Consider the following 19284-nt stretch of genomic DNA (forward strand, 5'->3'; position numbering starts at 1 on the left):
TCTCGGTGGGCAGTTCACATCACCTCCACGTGAGATGACCATGCTCTCAAATCGCTCGTGCAGAATATCCAATGTGGCATGAGCTGTGTGGCACGTAGCGCCGTCCTGTTGAAACCACATGTCGTTGGTTTCCAGATCATTCAATTCAGACCAAAAGAAATTAGTAATCATCGAACTTTTGTGCTCATAGTTGACAGTGATGGCCTGACTAACGTCGTTCTCAAAAAAATATGGACAGTTGACGCCGCTAGCCCAAAATACACACCAAAGAGTGACTATTTTGGGATGTATTGGATGTTATTCGATCTCATGTGGATTGGTATCATCAAAAATTCGACAATTTCGTTTGGTTTCGTACCCATTCAACCAGAAAGGGACTTCATTGCTTAAGATGATTTTTATGATGGAAATGATGAAAATTAGGTGGAAATTAGTCAGTTGCCAACAGCTCCGGAATCCATTCAGCGAACACATGCCGTTGTCTATGGTTGTTTACCTTCAGTTCCTGGGTCAGATGAATTTTGTACGGGTGCAGGCCGAAGTCAGGACACTAAATTCGCCAAGTTGTGGTCTGCGAAAGGCCGAGCTCTTGTGAGCGACGCGAAATCGACTTTCTCAGATTCTCCTGCACACTCTCACATACAGGGGCGATGTATTCGGCAGATCCTGCGTTTCGTTGACGTACGGGTGTTGGTCGATCGTTTACTGAACCAGTGGACTCAAATGTATCCACCACATTGTGAATAATCTTCTCGGAAGGACGATTATAGCGACCGTAAGTGGGCGAAACGCGCGGTACGTTGCCTGAAACGAACACCCATTTGATAAAACAATTTCATCATTTCCACGTGTTCTTGAATGCTATATTCGTTTATGGTGATTTGGCAAAACATACTGATGACATAATGACAACTAATTTGACAGATGTAGCTTCGACAAGATGATCGTTATCAATTGTCAATGTTCGGAAGCCCGTTGGAAGACCCTTTAGGAAAGTTTGCACATTTACTTACTACTTGCAAAATGATTCAGGGTAACAAAATTGTGTACTGTCACCTCTATAACGGAAAGGCATCGATCGGAGATTTTAGAAGATGCACTTCTCATCGAATTATTTTATTTTCTCTACGTTTTGAATCTACTTCAACGCATTCTGGCATCATTAACCTTTAACACAGTGATCGATCATATTGATTACTTATCGTATGACTAATTGCGTACTGAAATTTGATAACTCCAGCTAAGCCTAATCCAAAAACTATTCGATACTGTCATATTCGGTTAATGATTGTTACATACAACTCCATAGTTATTTTCCGTAATTAGTAACAAAAACTATCAGTTGCGTTTCAAGTTATTTATAAAAACTATCATCATTCCAGTTGTTTTATGAAAGGAGGTTAACTGATGTTACTCAAATACGAATTGTGCGTTCCTATAGTAAGGTGAGTTTTTTTCAAGGATGTTTGGTAATTACAATTTCAGAAAAATATATTTGAATAATGAGTGGAAAAATAGAGTTTTTTAATGACTGGAGGAAAACTTGTAACCAAATGCGAGACTGCTGAGAATAGTTGTAATTTGGAATATACCTTAAAAGGCTGTAGTTGTCGTTTCTCAGATGATAAAAAAAGTTAGTCTCTCAGAGCTCTATCGAAAAATATGCCTTTTCTTGAATTCTTCAAAATTGTATTGTATTTTGATTTAATCACATGAGAATTTTTCTGTTTGGCAAGAATATTACTGAAGCTTTATCCCAACACAGAGAGATTAAACTGTTTAACAGTTTAATCTTCCCCTTGAAGATGATCATTTGGTGATCGAAACACGTGTCGAAGTGTTAAAAATAACGGTTTGTTGATATTCATTACTACAACAAAGGTTCCAAACAATACATCACAAGTTTTCTATCTGTACCTAACACTATGTTTGTTTAAATTATTATTTTGTGTTCAATTAGGAATACGTGTTTGGTATTTCGTCTATCTATTTCCCTACGATTCCTGGGATTCATCAAAATTGTATGAATAACTTGAATGTGGGCCAGTCAAGTGGAAGTAGAAAGTTTTGTGTGTATTTCATTTACGATAAAAATTTTGCGCCAATGCTCTTCAACATTTTCCTTATTATACAATATCAATTTCTTCACCAGAAACAATTGGCTAGGGTTTCCATCTGAATATTACGAAGTTACGTTCCCTAGGAGAAAAAAACAAGATACGTTTCAATTTGCGTCACTTTCATTACACCAAATGATATCAGATTTTTGTCACGACCACACGAGATAAAATATTATCTTCCTCTCAGATGGACTGATGTACCTATGACACACTCAATTTCGGTTGAATTGGATTATGACTATTATAAGATATTAATCCATAGCAAAACGCCAACAACTGATATTTTTCATAATCGAATAGTAGGCTTTTTTCAATTTCGTAGGGATATATTGAGGAAATATTTTGGTTCCTTCTTCTTCATCTTTATACAAAAATGAAGGAATGTGGGTAGATTTCTACATTTTTTTCTCTGGAGTTATATTTAAAAAAAAACATATTGGTAATTTTAATAAAAATTTAACAGTTCAGTAATTGAATATCATTGGATAAAAAAGTTTAAAAAAGTACACAAATGTTCCAGAGTAAAACTCAAATGGACTCGTACATATTGCCATAATTTGCTTATGGTATCAACACGCGTATGTATTAATTAAAAAAAAACATGGTGTATACTTTTGGATTCTTTAAATTTTTTTCCGGCTTTGAAACACGAGGCTCTGCACCGCGAGGCCGTTGGGGGTGGCCCACACTGACCACGGCTTACGCTGCCTCTGTATGCTTGGCTGCAAAATGAACTGTAGTAATTCAGTTGTATAGTTTCAACGACTACGATGCAGATAACAATTTTGTTTTCAAAGGGATCCTACTACTAATAATATAAAAAAAACTTGAAATAAATGTTGACACATCTTGGAGTTGTAAACACATGTCTTATCAGCTCTTATGACTCACTTATGATTTACCTTTTCATAAAACAAGATATTATGAACGTACTTTACGGGTTTGTCTAATCATAGAAAGATGAGAGCGAATTAAATGATTGGAACGAGAAAATAACTTTTTAAAAAGAATTCATTTTACAAACTAGAGACGACTGTCTTTTACGAGAGCTAGAAACAGAATGATAATTAGTATAATGTTAACTGGATGCCAACTGCATGGCGAGATAAGGAATTCCTGGAATATCCCTTACGCTAGTTGCACACACACACCGATTTTGGACGGCCGACTTTGTACCGGTCGTCCAAATTCCAATAGTTAACCACATGTGGGAACGGGACCTTGCACACATGCCTACCGGTGGTCGTCGCCGGTAAAATACCGGTGAGCAGCCGTACACTGCCACTGTATCGCCGGCAGTACCGGGAAGTAGTGGCGTTAATGACTAAATACACTCTTGCATACTCACCGGTTTTTTGCCGACCATTCCAGTGTCGAATGCTCGGTGAAATTGTAGTTACTACGCATTAACTTCGTTTTGGTAGTGCGTGCTAATTACGACAACAAAGCAACTGATCGTTTAGCCGATAAAAATCCGGTGAGTGTGCAAGCACCCGCTACCAATAAAATATCGGCCGATTTTATACTGGCCGTCGAAAATCGGTGTGTGTGCAACTAGCGTTAGGTTGAAACTCCTCGACGCAAAAAGTTCGTTTTCACGCTGCGCAAATCCTACCGACTGCGCCAATTAAATGATTGGACCGAGCAAATAACTTTTTAAAAAGAATTTATTTTACAAACTAGAGACGACTGTCTCTTATGAGAGCTACAAACAGAATGATAATTAATATAATGTTAACTGAATGCTAACTGCATGTCAAGATAAGGGATTCCTGGAATATCTCTTACTCAGCTGACTCTCCGTGTGATTGGCCGTGTCATGGGAACTATGACCACGTAACTAGCGTACCTAGTTGTTTGCTAGAAAATCTGAACGGATTTTGGCTCAATTTTGAAGGATTTGAAATCAACTACTAGTTAGGTTTCTAAACATTTAACAATGATTCAACAACATTTTCTTGTATGTCTTCAGATTTTTTTTTAAATCCATGCTACGGTTTCCCGAAAGACTGACCTTTGGAGAGATTTTGATAACATTTTCTGAAATTTGTCAACTTCTCATTTATGTAGAAACTTCACAAACATTGTTGTGACTCTTCCGGTAAAATCAGTAATTACTTTAACGAGTTTCTTTATTCATAAGTTTTGCGGATATTCTTTGAATCATCCAATGAACTATACTCTAGAGTTAATTTCTCGGTGATGCCAACTTCATTAGTCATTCGTCAAAAATAGTGCTGCAGCTCAGGTGTGAGGAAGCAGTTTTTGTGGATATATTCTACACCACATATTCCAGGTCTATACTTCAGTACCAATATGTGAGAAACGATAAGGGAAGCTCAAGATATCCTTTATCTCCATCTTACTTGTGTTATTGAAAATTGAGGAAATCTATTTTACAGAGTAGAAAATAGAAAAAAATATCTTCTATAAACTAATGTGAGGCATTGAATAATTTTCGTAAAATGTAGATCACGTCTAGAAAAAGCCTTTTAAAATATTTATTCAATAAATTGGACTCTTTATCAAAAATGTTCATAGTTATTATAGAGAAAATATTTTTTTCCATTCAGTTTGTACTCTAGAAATTTGTCGTGAAATCGAATCAAATATCATTCACAGGATTGCTACACAATATAGTATATGAAAGAGGTGAAATTTCACTTACATGAAACACTGTCTTCCTGGACATCCGATGTTTCGGAGAAAGTCACGTGCTTCATTCTCTCTTCAGCAGCAATTTGCATACTTCAAGATGAGTATGCACACGTACTATAGGAATACAAGTTTTTTGTCCTTATACGCATCTTCAGCGATGCGGCCCATTTCTGGTTGAATAGGTACGTAAACAAACAAAATTGTTAAATTTTGGACGATAGCAATCCACATGATTTGGATATGCAATTGGTTAGTTCCTCGACAGGCAGATTGGTGATGACAAATATATTGTGTGTCGTTCGCTTCAGTTTAGTTTGAAAAATGATACTCTGAAAGAAATCAGATTTTTAACTATCGGTAAACATCGATTTCATGTTGATGATAGACACTACCTTGCACTGACGAGTGGCCAGAAACCAATAATAAAAATCGATTCCGGCAGTTGTATCGCCAACATCGTATGTCACTCCTGTGAAGAATCCTGCACTGGCACCTGTCTGATATAATGAAACGCCCTTCGTGGTATTAGCCAGGGAAGTAGTTGTTTTCTGGTAGGTGTCAGTCCCACAGTGTAGGTAAGGGAAGATTGATCAGAACGAATTGTTCCCTTAGATAATTTGATTTAAAGCCAGTCTACTATACCACGTACTATGGGAATAAAAAATTTAATAAGATTACAAGATAAATCATGATGAACATAAAATTATGACTTAGTATCAGTATCAAAGTGATTTATTTCAGATTTTTTTTTTCGGTAATATTGTTTGTGAATTTTATTGAAAAAAACATAGTTTTACAATTATTGAACTTTATCTTCGAAGATAAAAATGAAAACAACGATGAAAATTATTTAGCGCTCCGAGGCGACTTTATGTATTCCAGTGGCGTATTTGCTTTTTCAGCTGCAGGAAAACCCGGAAAAATCTGCAGCACCACATCGTCTGAAGATCTTGATCTGCCAATGTCCTCTCTCTCATAAAACAAAATGTAGGGTGTCTCCAGAGGCTCCAATAGATTCAATACATCGCCAGAACACTTCGTGACATGACTATCGTCAAACTTAAACCAGCCCGTTTCGTCTTTGACCAAGGCGTAATAATGACCAAATTCAACGCCAGAACCACAGTGAACAATGACTGCATGAATATTATATTTGCTGGATTGAAATGTTCATCTATTTCGAACCTTCGAAAGAGTTTCTTGCTTCCGTCAGAGGTTGAGTCTTGTTTGAAGATCATCGGTGTTATCATTAGATTGACTGGTGCCTCAGATATACTTGTTTTCTTATAACAGTCAGTTAGTTTGGCGCATGTTTGACAATACAGTCGATCATTACCGGTTAAAAATTCCATTTTCAGATTATTTAACAATAACTTTGCACGGACTGATTATTACTAATATTAGGAAACGCTAGATGAAGTTCCAGAAATTCACATAAGTTTTCGCTACTTCTTGAACATTTACTACAAAGTAAACAAGTGAGGATTTTTCCAGCAAAAGATTTACAAACACAAGACACGGAATCATTCAATCCAGAGCGGTCAGGAGTATTGATTTTGCTATTGTTTTGCTCACGAAGAGTATTCAACAAGAAACCCAAGAATTCGGAAAAATTCTCTTGTTGTCTTAACGAGTATCTAGTGGACTTCAAAGACTCCAGAAAATCGGTTGGAGGGAGAGATGATACATTCTTAGGAAACTGCAGCTGCATGAACAGGTGTTTGAGTTTGATGAATAAGTAGGAAACATTCCCGTTCTCGTTCATCATTAAAACCTTGTTCTTGAAATTCTTCGTCATGAACAACACTTGTAAAATGCTATTCATGTAGAAAGTGTTTCCTAAATTATCCAATCCAATTTTCTTCTCTAGATTTTCAGGACAACACTCTACTGATCTCTACTGATCACAGAATCTCCATGAGAACCATTTCTCAAGCTGCGATCGATCCTTCCAAGTAAAGAAGGGTTTCGTAGAGGGATCGATTCGGTTTTTTGCTTCATGAAGCTCTTCCACTGAAAGGAAACCAGAACTACGAGGCCTGCAACTCATATTTGGGGGGTAAGAATGACCTAAATAAGTCCATTGACCGCACTGAAAAAGAAGAAGGTGGATCAATCACTTGTGAATTAACCTTGATAGGAGACTGATGAATATCTACATATCTTGGCTTATTTCGAAGAGATTTCACTTCCGTACTGAAATTAGGGCAATGCATGATCTCATCAAAATTATGTGAAGGAGGAATAGTTCCAAGGACCAAAGCAGCATTGCCACGTTGAATAGCGATAATAATTATTTCTATCAAAAAAGAGGTAGAACGGTGATCTTTCGTTGCTTGGCCTATTCTTCTTCCGAGTTCATGAACGAATAACATAGACTCCAGGCCATAAACACCAAAAGTTTCAACCGCTACTGGATGGAACAGATAATTGTTACTCAGATTTTGGTATTTTTTTCTTTTCAATTTCTTGCCAGACAATGCTGCAGTTCCAGCAGACTTCGAACTACCGGCTAATGGGAATCCGCGACAGTGTCAACGCAAGTGAAGTCACATACCACAGGTTTACTCTATTTCCATGGTATGAGAGACATACCATCTGGTCATTCACCATCACCTTTTCTTGTTTTAAAGGATTTTTCGCAAATTTTACAGAATTTGTTATCAAGCGAAAGGACTGCGTTAGCAGTCATTGAAACGAATGATATACAACTACGGAATTAACCTAAAGAATAGAATGATTATATGCAAGTTGTTTAAAATGAGCAAAATATGTGTTTTATATATAAAAGATATATTTTAAGAATACTTAGCTTCTAGTTAAATTGGTCCACTTGAATTGAATGATTTTTTCACCTCCGGAATTTAACGAATTTATGTAAAAAAAACAGTTCTCAGAAATTTTACTTCAAAAGCAAATATTTTCCTTATTTCGATGAGAACTGGTCGAACTGCAAATTCATTAGGTCTCTCTTATTGCTATGAATTGTTAATTATTTCGGCAGTGAAAAAAAACTATTTGTTTTACGGTGAAAAACACTTTTTTTCACAATGAAAGTTTTTTTGACATATGAAAAGGTTAATTTCTTTCATATAGACGGTATATATAGATATATCGCAATTTATTTAAAAATGTTCACTCAGAACAATAATTTTGATTGAACAACAACGGTTGAAAGAGGTGAATTGGAAATTTTTATCATTCAGGCAATTTTTGTTAATTTTACAATCAGAGTATGTATTCAAAAAATCCACATTAATCCAATCAAATTTTCCCAATCAATAAAATAACTGCACCCGGATATCTATTCAGTAGATTTATAATATATCTTCTTTCAATGGTATGAAGCTGTTGCGATAAATGATAATTTTTCTGTAAAATTCTTCTCGAATTTAGCGCAGATTCTAATATAACAATTGCTTTGACCAGTGAATTTCGTACTTTACGCTCTGATTGAAACAATTTACTAGACGATTACCGCCAGAGACATTCTAAATTCTTTGCGACATGATCGAAAGTTATTTTCTTCAAAAGTGGTCCCAGAATGTTGAAATTTTATGTTCACTGATACTCTAAATGTTTATCACATTTGTATACTGAACACTAAATATGTCTTTTTAATTGAATAAATTGAAGAACTGAGCGTATTCTGTGATTCATTTTTTTTTATGAAGATCTCTTGTTACCAATTTATATTCTACCATGTTAAACATGCACCTTATTTTTCAAACAGCAAATTCTTTCCTCTGGAGTGAGTATGTATATTGACCAAGCGGTTAGCTGTAATGGAAATTACTATAATTTTCATTCGTCTCCATTTCAATGCAGTGCATAAAATAACATATAAAGTGGGCGACACTTGTGGAGCCCAGTTCCATGACTTTGTCGCCCAGTGAACGTAGCAGGTGCCGGCAAATTTTTACGGGAATAAAAATTTCAATCCAAAAACATTTCTTCATAATAATTTAAAAAAATGGCCTCGTGCTAATTATTTTGCAGATACAAAGGATTCATTAATGTGAGATTGAAAAGTCACAGTCAATCCGGGTCAGTGTATCAGTCCATACCAATCTAAAAACTATCAAACAAACCTGCTTGTCACGTGAACCTATAAATTCACGTACGTACATAGCTCTCGATGGTATTGGTACTGCTTATTTTGATCCAGAAAATTTTCTAGAGAAGAAAGAAAGAAGAGAAAAATTCCCTGACTAGAGTTATATCAAGATCAGGAGTTTGTGAAAAAGTTTTTCGCAAAAGATTCAAATCTGTAAATGTCTTACTTAAACATTTTTTTCGTAGATTATGTTAGTGTTTTTGATCTGGTATCTGTAGAGTATGGAGGATGAGTGTAGATTCACAGCACTTAGGTCACATGTGACCTATTGTACATCCTCCTGAGGAGTTGTCCTCCTAGGTCGTCGTACATCCTGTCCTTTCCAGGAAGGTGAACAGGTCATTAGGAGACATCTCCTTTATATTGGCAGGTGTAGGCCAAGACTCACCGAACACACAATCTCTTTGGCAACCTTAAGGTGTCTCACGGTGGCCTCCGCGAAGGTTTTAAAAGGTGCAGCGATATTACTGTCGTTACGCGGCTTCTTCAACCTTCTGGGGCTTCCCTCCGTGAAGTGAGGAAGCTTTCCTGCAGGGGCAGCCGATTCCTTGCCTTCATTTAAGGCGGAGCTTCTGTCCAATCTCGGGATTTGTTTCTGTTTTTGAGTTGTTTCATTTATGTGTATTTCCACGAGTAGCAAAGGAAGAGTTGGTCACCTCTGGCAAAGCCCCGCATTACCAGAGGTAGGTTGATTAAAATGAGGTTTCGCTCAGTTCCTCAAGGGGATCGTTCGTGACCGCATATCACCCTGCGGCCATTCAGCTGTCGGCACGATTCCTCACACCTTAGCTTGGGTAGGCTGGTCCACGGTGGCATGGTAAGCAAAGGTTTTTGGGGGTTTTAGTTCCCCTCGCCCTACTTATTTCTTCCCGGACGGGGCCTCCAGTCCCCTAGCCGTTCCCTTATCCGCCAACTAGGGACGCGCCCGATAGGTAGCCCAACCCATGGGAATGTTTTTGATATTTTCAATCCGAAATATCATGACTAGTTTTGTAGATTAGTTTCTTTATTTATTGACTGAAGATATTTTTTGAGAAAATAAAGATTTTGTTTTTTTTATTCAACGAAAGTCATTTTTTGTGGAGGAAAAAATCAGTTTTTTATCGACCTTTTTTTGGGTAATGGTTACCTTCCACAATCTGAAAAAATATAAAAATTATAATGGAGAACTTTATACAAGTGTAGAAGGGCAAACTTTTTAATTTACCCCGATAAGTTACTGCGTAAAAATCAACGTATTTTTCACAAAGAAAAATCTTCTATTTATCAGTAACTTGTCGTATTTCACAATTTTGCCTATCAAAAAAATATTAAGAAATTATACTTATCTTTTACGTTTCGGAGGCCAAAATCTGCCTCCGTCTTCAGAAATGGATAAAAATTCGAATAAATATGCAGTTATTCCTTTTTTGAGAGCTTATTTCTTTACTTCTTCGACAGATGTCAAAGAAGTTTTGAAATATGAAATTATGTCAATGTTGTTGATTGACAACTGAAATATTCGATGTAATACAAGGTACTCTCCGATATCAGTTTGTTGCCATTTCGCCACTATCCAAAGTTTTCTTCAAGATGGGTAGCCAAGTACGATCTATTTCTAAGGAGCTATTCGAGATACAATTCTCTCCAGACATGAGAATATACGCTGATTCTTTTAGCTTACGTCTCTTAGAATGAGGCTCATTGGTAATCTTTCTTGTCCTATTCCATTCCACTCGATGTTCACCGTCTGATTTTAAAATGTGTTCTGATAATTTTGATCCTGTCAATTGTCTATTTTTTATATAATCTCGATGTTCATTCTCACGCACTTTCAATGGTCTTGAGGTTTCACCAATGTAACTTTTACCACAAGAACAAGGTATTTTATAAATACAATTTTTTGTTTTTTCTTCAGTGTTGTTGGGTTTTGTATGTGTGAGTATAGATCTTAGTGTATTTTTTGTTCTGAAAGTAGTTCTAACATCATATCTATTTTCAATTCGTCTTATTTTTTCAGATAGTCTTGGAATGTAAGGTATAACGTTAGTTGTAAAAGGTGTCGTTGGATGTTGAGTCGGTAATTGTTGAGTTGGATGTTGTTGAATTTGTGAAGCTGTTTGTATGTTCGTTTGGTTTTTAATTGACTCTTTATTTTCTATTGAATTTATTGTTGAATTTATGAAAGAATCTGGATAAGCGTTATCTTTCAAAACAGATTTAATTAATGATATTTCTTTATTGAGATTTTCAGTTGAGTTGCATATCATTTTAGCTCTTTTGTAAAGGTAATTTATTATACCTTTTTTAACACTCGCATGATGATTTGATGTATAGTGGAGATATCTATTTGTATGTGTTTTCTTCCGATAAACATTTGTATCAAGTTGATCTGATGACTTCTCCAATATTACAATATTACGCAGTAACTTATCGGGGTAAATTAAAAAGTTTGCCCTTCTACACTTGTATAAAGTTCTCCATTATAATTTTTATATTTTTTCAGATTGTGGAAGGTAACCATTACCCAAAAAAAAAGGTCGATAAAAAATTGTTTTTTTTGTTGTGCAACATACCAATATTAAGATTTTGTATGTGTTGTATTATTTATTGTGCATTTATACAACCAAGCAGATGGCGTTTGTTTCTTTCAATAAAATAGCTTACGTTTTCTTACAATTCAATTACTTACCATCTATCCAAAGGTAATTTATAACATGACCTGGCCTAAACTAAAATGTAAAACAAGTAGCTTGAGCTTACATGAGCCTATTTCATAAAGCTACAGGTTCAACTCCACAGCTACAATTAAAAAAAACCTTGAAACCGACCAATGGGAGCACAAATATCAAGGTTTTTTGGAATTGTAGCTGTAAAGTTGTGCTTCTATCTTCATGAAATAGGCACTCAATTTGAAGGTGTCAATTTGAAAATGTGTTCATACGTCATAGAGTGGACCAAATTAATTGTCAAAGTAAACTACACGTATGAGTGTACATTTTTGCAATTGCACACTTTCTTGCAAGATACCTTGTATTAAGTTAATAAGAATGAGGTGTTTTTCCAGCAAACATTATGTGTTATGTTCCGCAATGTATTGTTTACTTAAAACATTTTGTTCTAGTAAAAATAAAATTGAACTTTACCGTAATTAATTTTTCGTAAAGTTAAAACAAATATTTGGTTTCCCAAGAAGATATTCTTTCAGGTACAAGTGTAAAAATGTGTCATTTTATACTTAATTTTGAATTACCCCCCGATACTTCGCCCAGTCAAAATTTCTTAAAATATGCACTGTTTCAATGCATCTCTAGTATTATGGGTAACTTCCATAAAAAGAGTTGATGAGTATGAAAAAGTATATACGATTTTTAAATGTGAAATTTCCAACCGCAACATATAAGATGGAAGTAATGTATTCAAAATTGTTGCAAAACATAATAATCTATAAAAATAGATTCGATATTATCAATTTCGTGCAGCACGATACTGATACTTGGATATCGGATACACTCTGCCCAGTTAATAAGCAAGGCATAAGGCACAGTACTTTGTTACACTTGGTCACTAAAATGGAACAAAGATTGGAAAGGTATAGTGTTGTTCACACTTTGTGAGCAGTTTGACTACAGGTTCGGTATCGTACGGCCGATAGAAATTTCTAAGAAATGTAAACGCTAAAAGTCGATTAGTTTCGTGTCGGATAATAAACATCTACTATTGGTTTCAGTGAATGGGAGAAACAACAATATAAACATTCCAAGTGATTTGATTAAATTTAGTGGTCAGAAGTGGTTGTTTTCAGAGTTCAGTAAATGACAATACGAGTAATTATTGTTGATGAAAATAATGAATTGTTTATTGAATTGTTAATTTATTGGTACGATTTGTAGTAACTACCAAAAAATTTTAAATATAGTGATTATCCATTTAACTTAAATCGACGCATAATACATTTTTGCAATAATATTTACAAAACACTATTTCCTTCTTGATATTTTCAGTGAAAGTTATCAATTTGATTGGTTGAAATTATTTTTAGAAATTTAGAAACGATTTCAAAACCAAAAAGAAAAAAATCATGCGAAAATTGGTGGATGAATTCTGTAGGAAAACAAACTTCAATAACTTTTGCAGAGAATTTTTGTAAAAAGCATTTCTCTTTTTTTATTCACAACTATAACTCATTCAAATGAGAAAATGCTGTATGTTAGTTGACCTATGAGCGTTCAAAGTTTATGCAAACAATTAAATTATTACATTTCAAACTTGACCTTAATGAATATTTACCTCGATATAAACATAAAGTGAGAACTACCGAATTGAAACTCTTTCTGTTAGTTTGTACTTCAGTATTCGTAATTAAGAATCAGTATAGATGATAATTCACGCAATTTTAATCGCCTAGTCACTATATAATTCATTAATGTGTCGAATCGAATGGATATATGAGGTTCCTCTAGTAAATTCTTTAAGGCATCTATGACAGAATATTGTCATAACTGGCAATCGAAATTGGATAAAGAAATTCTTTTTTCATTGTTTCTGTTATGAGAAATCAATTCAAGATATATTAAATCAACCAGCAGAATATGGACGCATACATACGTACACAAGCACACACACATACGTACACAACAAATAATAGCTGTTAATACACATCTTGCCGAAAACAAGAAGTTTTGTATTTCAAAAAATACCTTCAAAAATGTTGACTCGGGATTACATTGAACAAGAAAAATGCAATACTAAAAAAACACAAGCCGTCACTTTCTCTTGGAAAAATATAATTGTAACAAAACATTTATTTTTCAAGTGTCCCCAAAGGAAAAAGTCTAAAGGCGATAAATCAGGTGACCTGGCACGCCATTCGATGCGGCCTCTCCTTCCAATCCACCGTCCAGGAAACCGGTCATCTACAAACTCTCTTACCGGAGCAACATAGTGAGGAGGTGCTCCATCTTGCTGGAAATGAAGCCGATCATCATTATGATTTTGGACATTTTCAATTATTTCTGTTATGAGAGGATCACTTGTATCTTCAAGCATGTTTAGGTGAACCTCACCAGTTAAATTCCCAGGAATAAAAAGTGACCCTACGATATGACACCCTAATATGCCACACCAGACATTGATTTTTTGAGGGTACTGGGTATGGACCTCTCGGAATAAGTGTGGGTTACTGTCATCCCACTGACGGCAATTATGCCTATTCACAGCTCCATTCAAAAAAAATGCACTCTCATCGGAAAAGCACGTGTTGAATGATAGGTGCGGATCACCAATTAGTAGCTGGCTCAGTTGTTCATAAAATTGCAGCCTTCTATCAGGATCATCTTCATTGAGTTTCTGTACTGATTTAATTTTGTACGGATGAAATTTATAGGCTTTTAATATCCGTATTATGGACGAACGGGAGACACCTGAAGCTGCAGCAAGCTGACGGGTACTTTGAGTATGATCCAATTCAACATGTTCCAAAACAGCGACTTCCACTGCTTCATTTCTGATCGGTTTCCGTGGCTGGTGTTTCACATTACAGACAGATCCGGTATCGACAAACTTTTGGACTAACTTGGCAACGTACGAATCATTCACATTTTTCCCGGGATGACTGTTATTAAAGAGGCGAGCAGCAAGTCTAGCACAACTATTATGTTGATAATAAAGTTTAACAATTTCAACTCGTTCAGGAATGGAATAAACCATTTTTACAGTAAAGTTGAAATAATTTCAAAAGCAACCGAACTGAATCAATGAACGTTTGCCTAAATTTGTTTTGTACACTTGTCTGCTGCTGATATTTGAACCAAAAAACGCACGAGAGAAATTGAGGAATGTAGCAGTGATAAAATTGCCGTTTTGTCCGCATTTTCATTAACACCAAAAATATCGAGTAAATGTTCTTGCTTTTTTTATAACTATTCAAGTGAATACAACAAATTAGGTATCATTGGAAAGAGAATTTTGTGCCCTTTCAAATGATATATCACTGGACCCCACTTTCCATTTAAAATTTTAGGGTTGTTACTCACCCTCGCTAGGGGGTTGAAGGCACAGGTAGAAAAATACATCTAAAATGTGCCCTCAAAAGCAAAATTGACCTGTCCGAGCATTTTTGTGTTAAGTTACAAAAAAAGTAGAAAAGCAATGTGCATACTTTTCGTTAGACCACTCGATATTTAAATTACAAAATCAATTTTTCTTTTGCGTCTCCTCCCGAAACGCGTTATCACGTTTTAGGAATCACCGTGTTAGGAATCACACGTTAAAAGGTAAAACCTCGTTAGTTCTTGACTCACACAAGTTTCGACGTCTGAGAGTTGTCGTTTGTTAGGGGGGCGATAGCTGGTTAACAGAAAAACAGATTTTAACAGAATAACTTCATCTACTTAATGAGTATGTTTCTACGGATGTGGAGAAGTGCTAGTCCAGTTAGACGTTCTCCAACCAATGAACTTTTTAGCCACGATTTGATTTTTCGTAATATAGAGAAATATATTTCCCCTGTCCCTACACTAAAAGTAGTGCGTCCATAAAACATAAAAAATTTCTTATATTAGGATACATCTCAATGTCGCAATTTAAAACAAGGTCAGAAATCGACTGCGGTATGTCCTACGTTCGCTGCCACTTCACCATCCACAGCCGATATTTGATAGAAACAGGAGTACTTTCTGCTAACAATGTATAATCAAATTTTCGATGCGTTCGTTCCAGAATAATGCGTTTGCCGTCAAATAAAGTATTGTATTGAATTAATCAAATACTGAAAGAACTTGAATAAAATCTATATTGTGACAAAAAATATGTATGAACATTATGTTTAACAATTTCAATTAGTGGTCCACCTAGGTCCTGGACCTAGGTAGGGGATCCGCCCTTGACTGTAGATGACATCCTAGGCAGTATCTATTTCCATATTTCCATATTTACTTTTCTACTTCTAAAGTTGGAATTGGTTCAATTATCAGAATAATTATCCCGCAAATCAGAATTTATGTTAGTTTCATCATATTTCAGATGTGATAATGATTTTATAAAAATGATATTGTTTGTTAATAATGAATACATTTAAATGGTAATGCTGAAACTTGATTCGGACAAATATATTAATTTCACATAACTTTTTTAATATTCACCCGACAAAGGAATACATTTCTATATTATCTACTTCTACACAAATACACTTTATTGTATTCTCATCACCAGGAATAAATATTTTGATGAAAATTAGCTCTAGAATATTTGAGAAAAAAAAACATTATTTATTCATACTATTTTTGAACCAAATGCCACTCAACTTATATTTCATCAATAAATGTGTTATTTCTCTACAGAATATGACGTAAGAAAATCTGATTTTCTACGGAAATAAGGGTATCACAAACGAAGTTCTTGTTGAACCATTTTCTTTAAAAACAATAAATAATGAAATATGCTGACTGTACCACAATGAAAATTCCGATATACAAATGTTTCAACCTTCCTTGCATTGGGTATACCTACTAATTCTTTGATAAATGATCAATTTTTCCATGAAAACTCATAATCACTCTACACTGATTTCTGAAACAGCTACTTCTTGATAAACCACAAATGAACATTACAATGCCATTACCTAGTTCATTGTAACTATTATGTGTTCGGATGACTTTTATTTCGGTGTTAGAATGTGTGGACTCTATACTATGAACATATCTTTGTCCAGGAGGAAGCCTACTTTCCCAGGATCCCTCACGGACTTGCACAGATTCAGGAAGACTGCACATGGCCATGATGGCTCTAGTAGAATTGTTATGGTGAGAAAGACTGATCAGAGGACGTTTGCTTCCATGCAAAACGGGCAGGTGAGATAATTTATTTTACATTTTTTTTTTCGTAATATTGAGATGGACAAGACAATCATCAAAAACTAATGATATAACAAATTAAATTTGAACAATCTTTATATTTTATCAAATTCATCCTTTTATCCTTTGAAAAATAATATACCTTGGAATAATGTTTATGACAATGTTGACATGAGCTGCAGGTGTATAAACTATGTGCTTAGAGAAAGGTTGGTATGAGGGATCAAGTAATAGACTGGCTAGCAAGAAGCTGTCATTGGGGGAGACTGGTTGGAGTGAACATTGATTTTAACGAATTATTATGTCTCCTGGATCATAATGATCAGAAAGTTTCTGATTCTTCAAACAAGGCTTAACATAATCCCATCCACATCGACCTAGACCTAGAGGCAAAATATCAAACAGATAAAAAATAAAATGGGGTGAAGGTTAGGATAGGGTGGGTCCAAAGTGAGTGGTTCTAGCCGACCCTCCACCGCAACCCGCAAGGGTTTATTGTGACTCACACCTATTCACACTAGATCAAATAAACCCAGCTGCAGTATGGTTAGTGGTCTTTCAGGTCAGATTGCGAACTCTAATGACCTGATTCGGTCCCCAGCGGGACAGACACAAAGTATGTGCTCTGCTGTTTCATCATTTTCCAAACAGAGTCGACACACACTGTCTTCCGACAGTCCGAGTTTCTGCATATGATGATTCAAATGACAGTAACCTGTAAGAACGCCTGTTAGACGTCATAGTTGATCTCTAGTGTAGTCCAACAACTGTTTGGTATCAAACTTCGAAGGTGAATAAACGCCTTGGAGTGAGCCAATCCTGGAAGATTCTGCCAGAAATCCATAAATTTTCTTGCCATCCAGATGTTTAATCTTTGTTTGGCAAAGCCTAAAGCGATGCCATTGACAAGTTCTGGTCCGATAAAGCTGCTTGCAGCGCCCTCCTTTGCAAGAGAGTCAGCAGCTTCATTGCCTTCCAGGCCAGTATGGCCAGGAATCCAGACCAGAGACAATATGTTGAGTATTCCTATCGAGGACAGTAATTTTTGGCAATTTGCTACCAATTTAGACATTGCTTGGTAGAAGCCAAGAGCTTCCAACCTCACTTGACTGTCCGAGAATATTTTTAATGACTTGTGTATGAGGTTGGATTTATCCAATCTCTCCGCACACAATTCAATAGCGTAAATTTCTGCTTGAAATACAGTCGCATATGTTCCTAGGCAGGTTGATATCTCTTTCCTGGGTCTGCGACTGAAAACACCTGCACCAGATCCGGTAGGTGTTTTTGATCCATCTGTAAACCAACAACTATCTGCTCCTAATATTTCCTTCTCCCGGAGGATCCAGTCCTCTCTACTCGGGAACAGTGCTTTATAAGGCAATTCGTAGTAGATAGTTGGAGGCATAAAGTCAGAGGTCATTTCCAGAATGCTGTGACTTCCAGTGTCAACCAACAGTCTGTTGCACTCTGCATCAAATTGATTTGTGCAATTGGCAATGTGCACAAGTCTATATGCAGTCCATCTAGCCTCTACCTCTAGAAAAATGTGGAGAGTAGCTAGAAGTATCTCCATGGCCGCTGACGGTGTGGTACTGATGGCCAGACAAGTCTGTCTCTGTAAGCCAAAGAGCTTCGCCTGGGCCTTTTTCTGTAGAACCTTCGGCCACCAGGCAATTGTACCATAAGTGATCATTGGTCTGAAAATCATCACATAAATCCAATGGATTTGTTTGGGACCTAAACCCCACAAACATGTCCATACGGACAGTCTGGCTTTGTGTAAAACTTTTTCCAGGTGAGTTTTTTATCAATGTGCAGGAAGCACTGATGCTGGACAAACACATCCACGGAAAGACTTGTGAACTGAAACCAATCGTAATGTATTTTGCGGACAAAAATAAAACAAGTGACCGCTTTTAATACACCAAGCAGAATGCAAAAACTTGCTTGTTGAGGAATGAGGAGAGACATGGAATGAATTTTGAATTTTTTGCCAACTGTGTCTATTTTTACCAATCACAGCTGGCAAAAGGCGATATTGCAATAAACCTCAACAAAATTAGTGAATCACACAATCTGAGCTTGCTTCAATTCGGTATTCATAATATTTTTATGCATATGCAATGTTTGCAGTTTTGTATAGGATTTACGAACCAAATTGTTAATATGCTTGTCAAATTCAAATCTTCATCAGAATAAACATAGGTTTTTACATTCACTTGATACATCTCGTTCACGTCCGTTAATCACATGGGGATGTTCCTTAATTTCTGTATTTTTCTGTAACTATCATTTCATTTTTAGATTCATTTGAAAGCAGGTTGTGCCCTTGCCACAAGTATACAAATAAGATCAGAATGTATTGAATATATCAGAGTATATTTATCGACTCAAAAATTGCAAAGGACGAAGAATGTTACCTTGTGGAACTCCTTTTGATATCTATCGACTCTTGGAGGCATTTCCAATAAGGAGTCCAAAAGATCCAAATATATACAATCCTGCAATGTGCAATGTACATTGTCAATATTTAGTAATTTTCAATATTATTTTC

At 35.8% G+C, this 19284-nt stretch overlaps 1 protein-coding gene across 1 annotated transcript in view; it reads left to right on the forward strand.

Moving 5' to 3' along the window:
• The first annotated feature begins 1261 nt into the window (after positions 1 to 1261).
• Positions 1262 to 19284, forward strand: part of LOC111509384 (uncharacterized) — a 39986-nt gene continuing 21963 nt past the window's right edge. Inside the window, 2 exon segments of the mRNA XM_074172008.1 lie at positions 1262 to 1445; positions 16586 to 16724. Of these exon segments, the coding sequence (XP_074028109.1) occupies positions 1408 to 1445; positions 16586 to 16724 (177 nt within the window). The 5' untranslated portion in view covers positions 1262 to 1407.

This window comes from Leptinotarsa decemlineata, unplaced genomic scaffold, assembly GCF_025532065.1.
Source record: "Leptinotarsa decemlineata unplaced genomic scaffold, Ldec_3_MD MMD2_tig00000035_RagTag_RagTag, whole genome shotgun sequence".
NCBI lineage: Eukaryota > Metazoa > Arthropoda > Insecta > Coleoptera > Chrysomelidae > Leptinotarsa > Leptinotarsa decemlineata.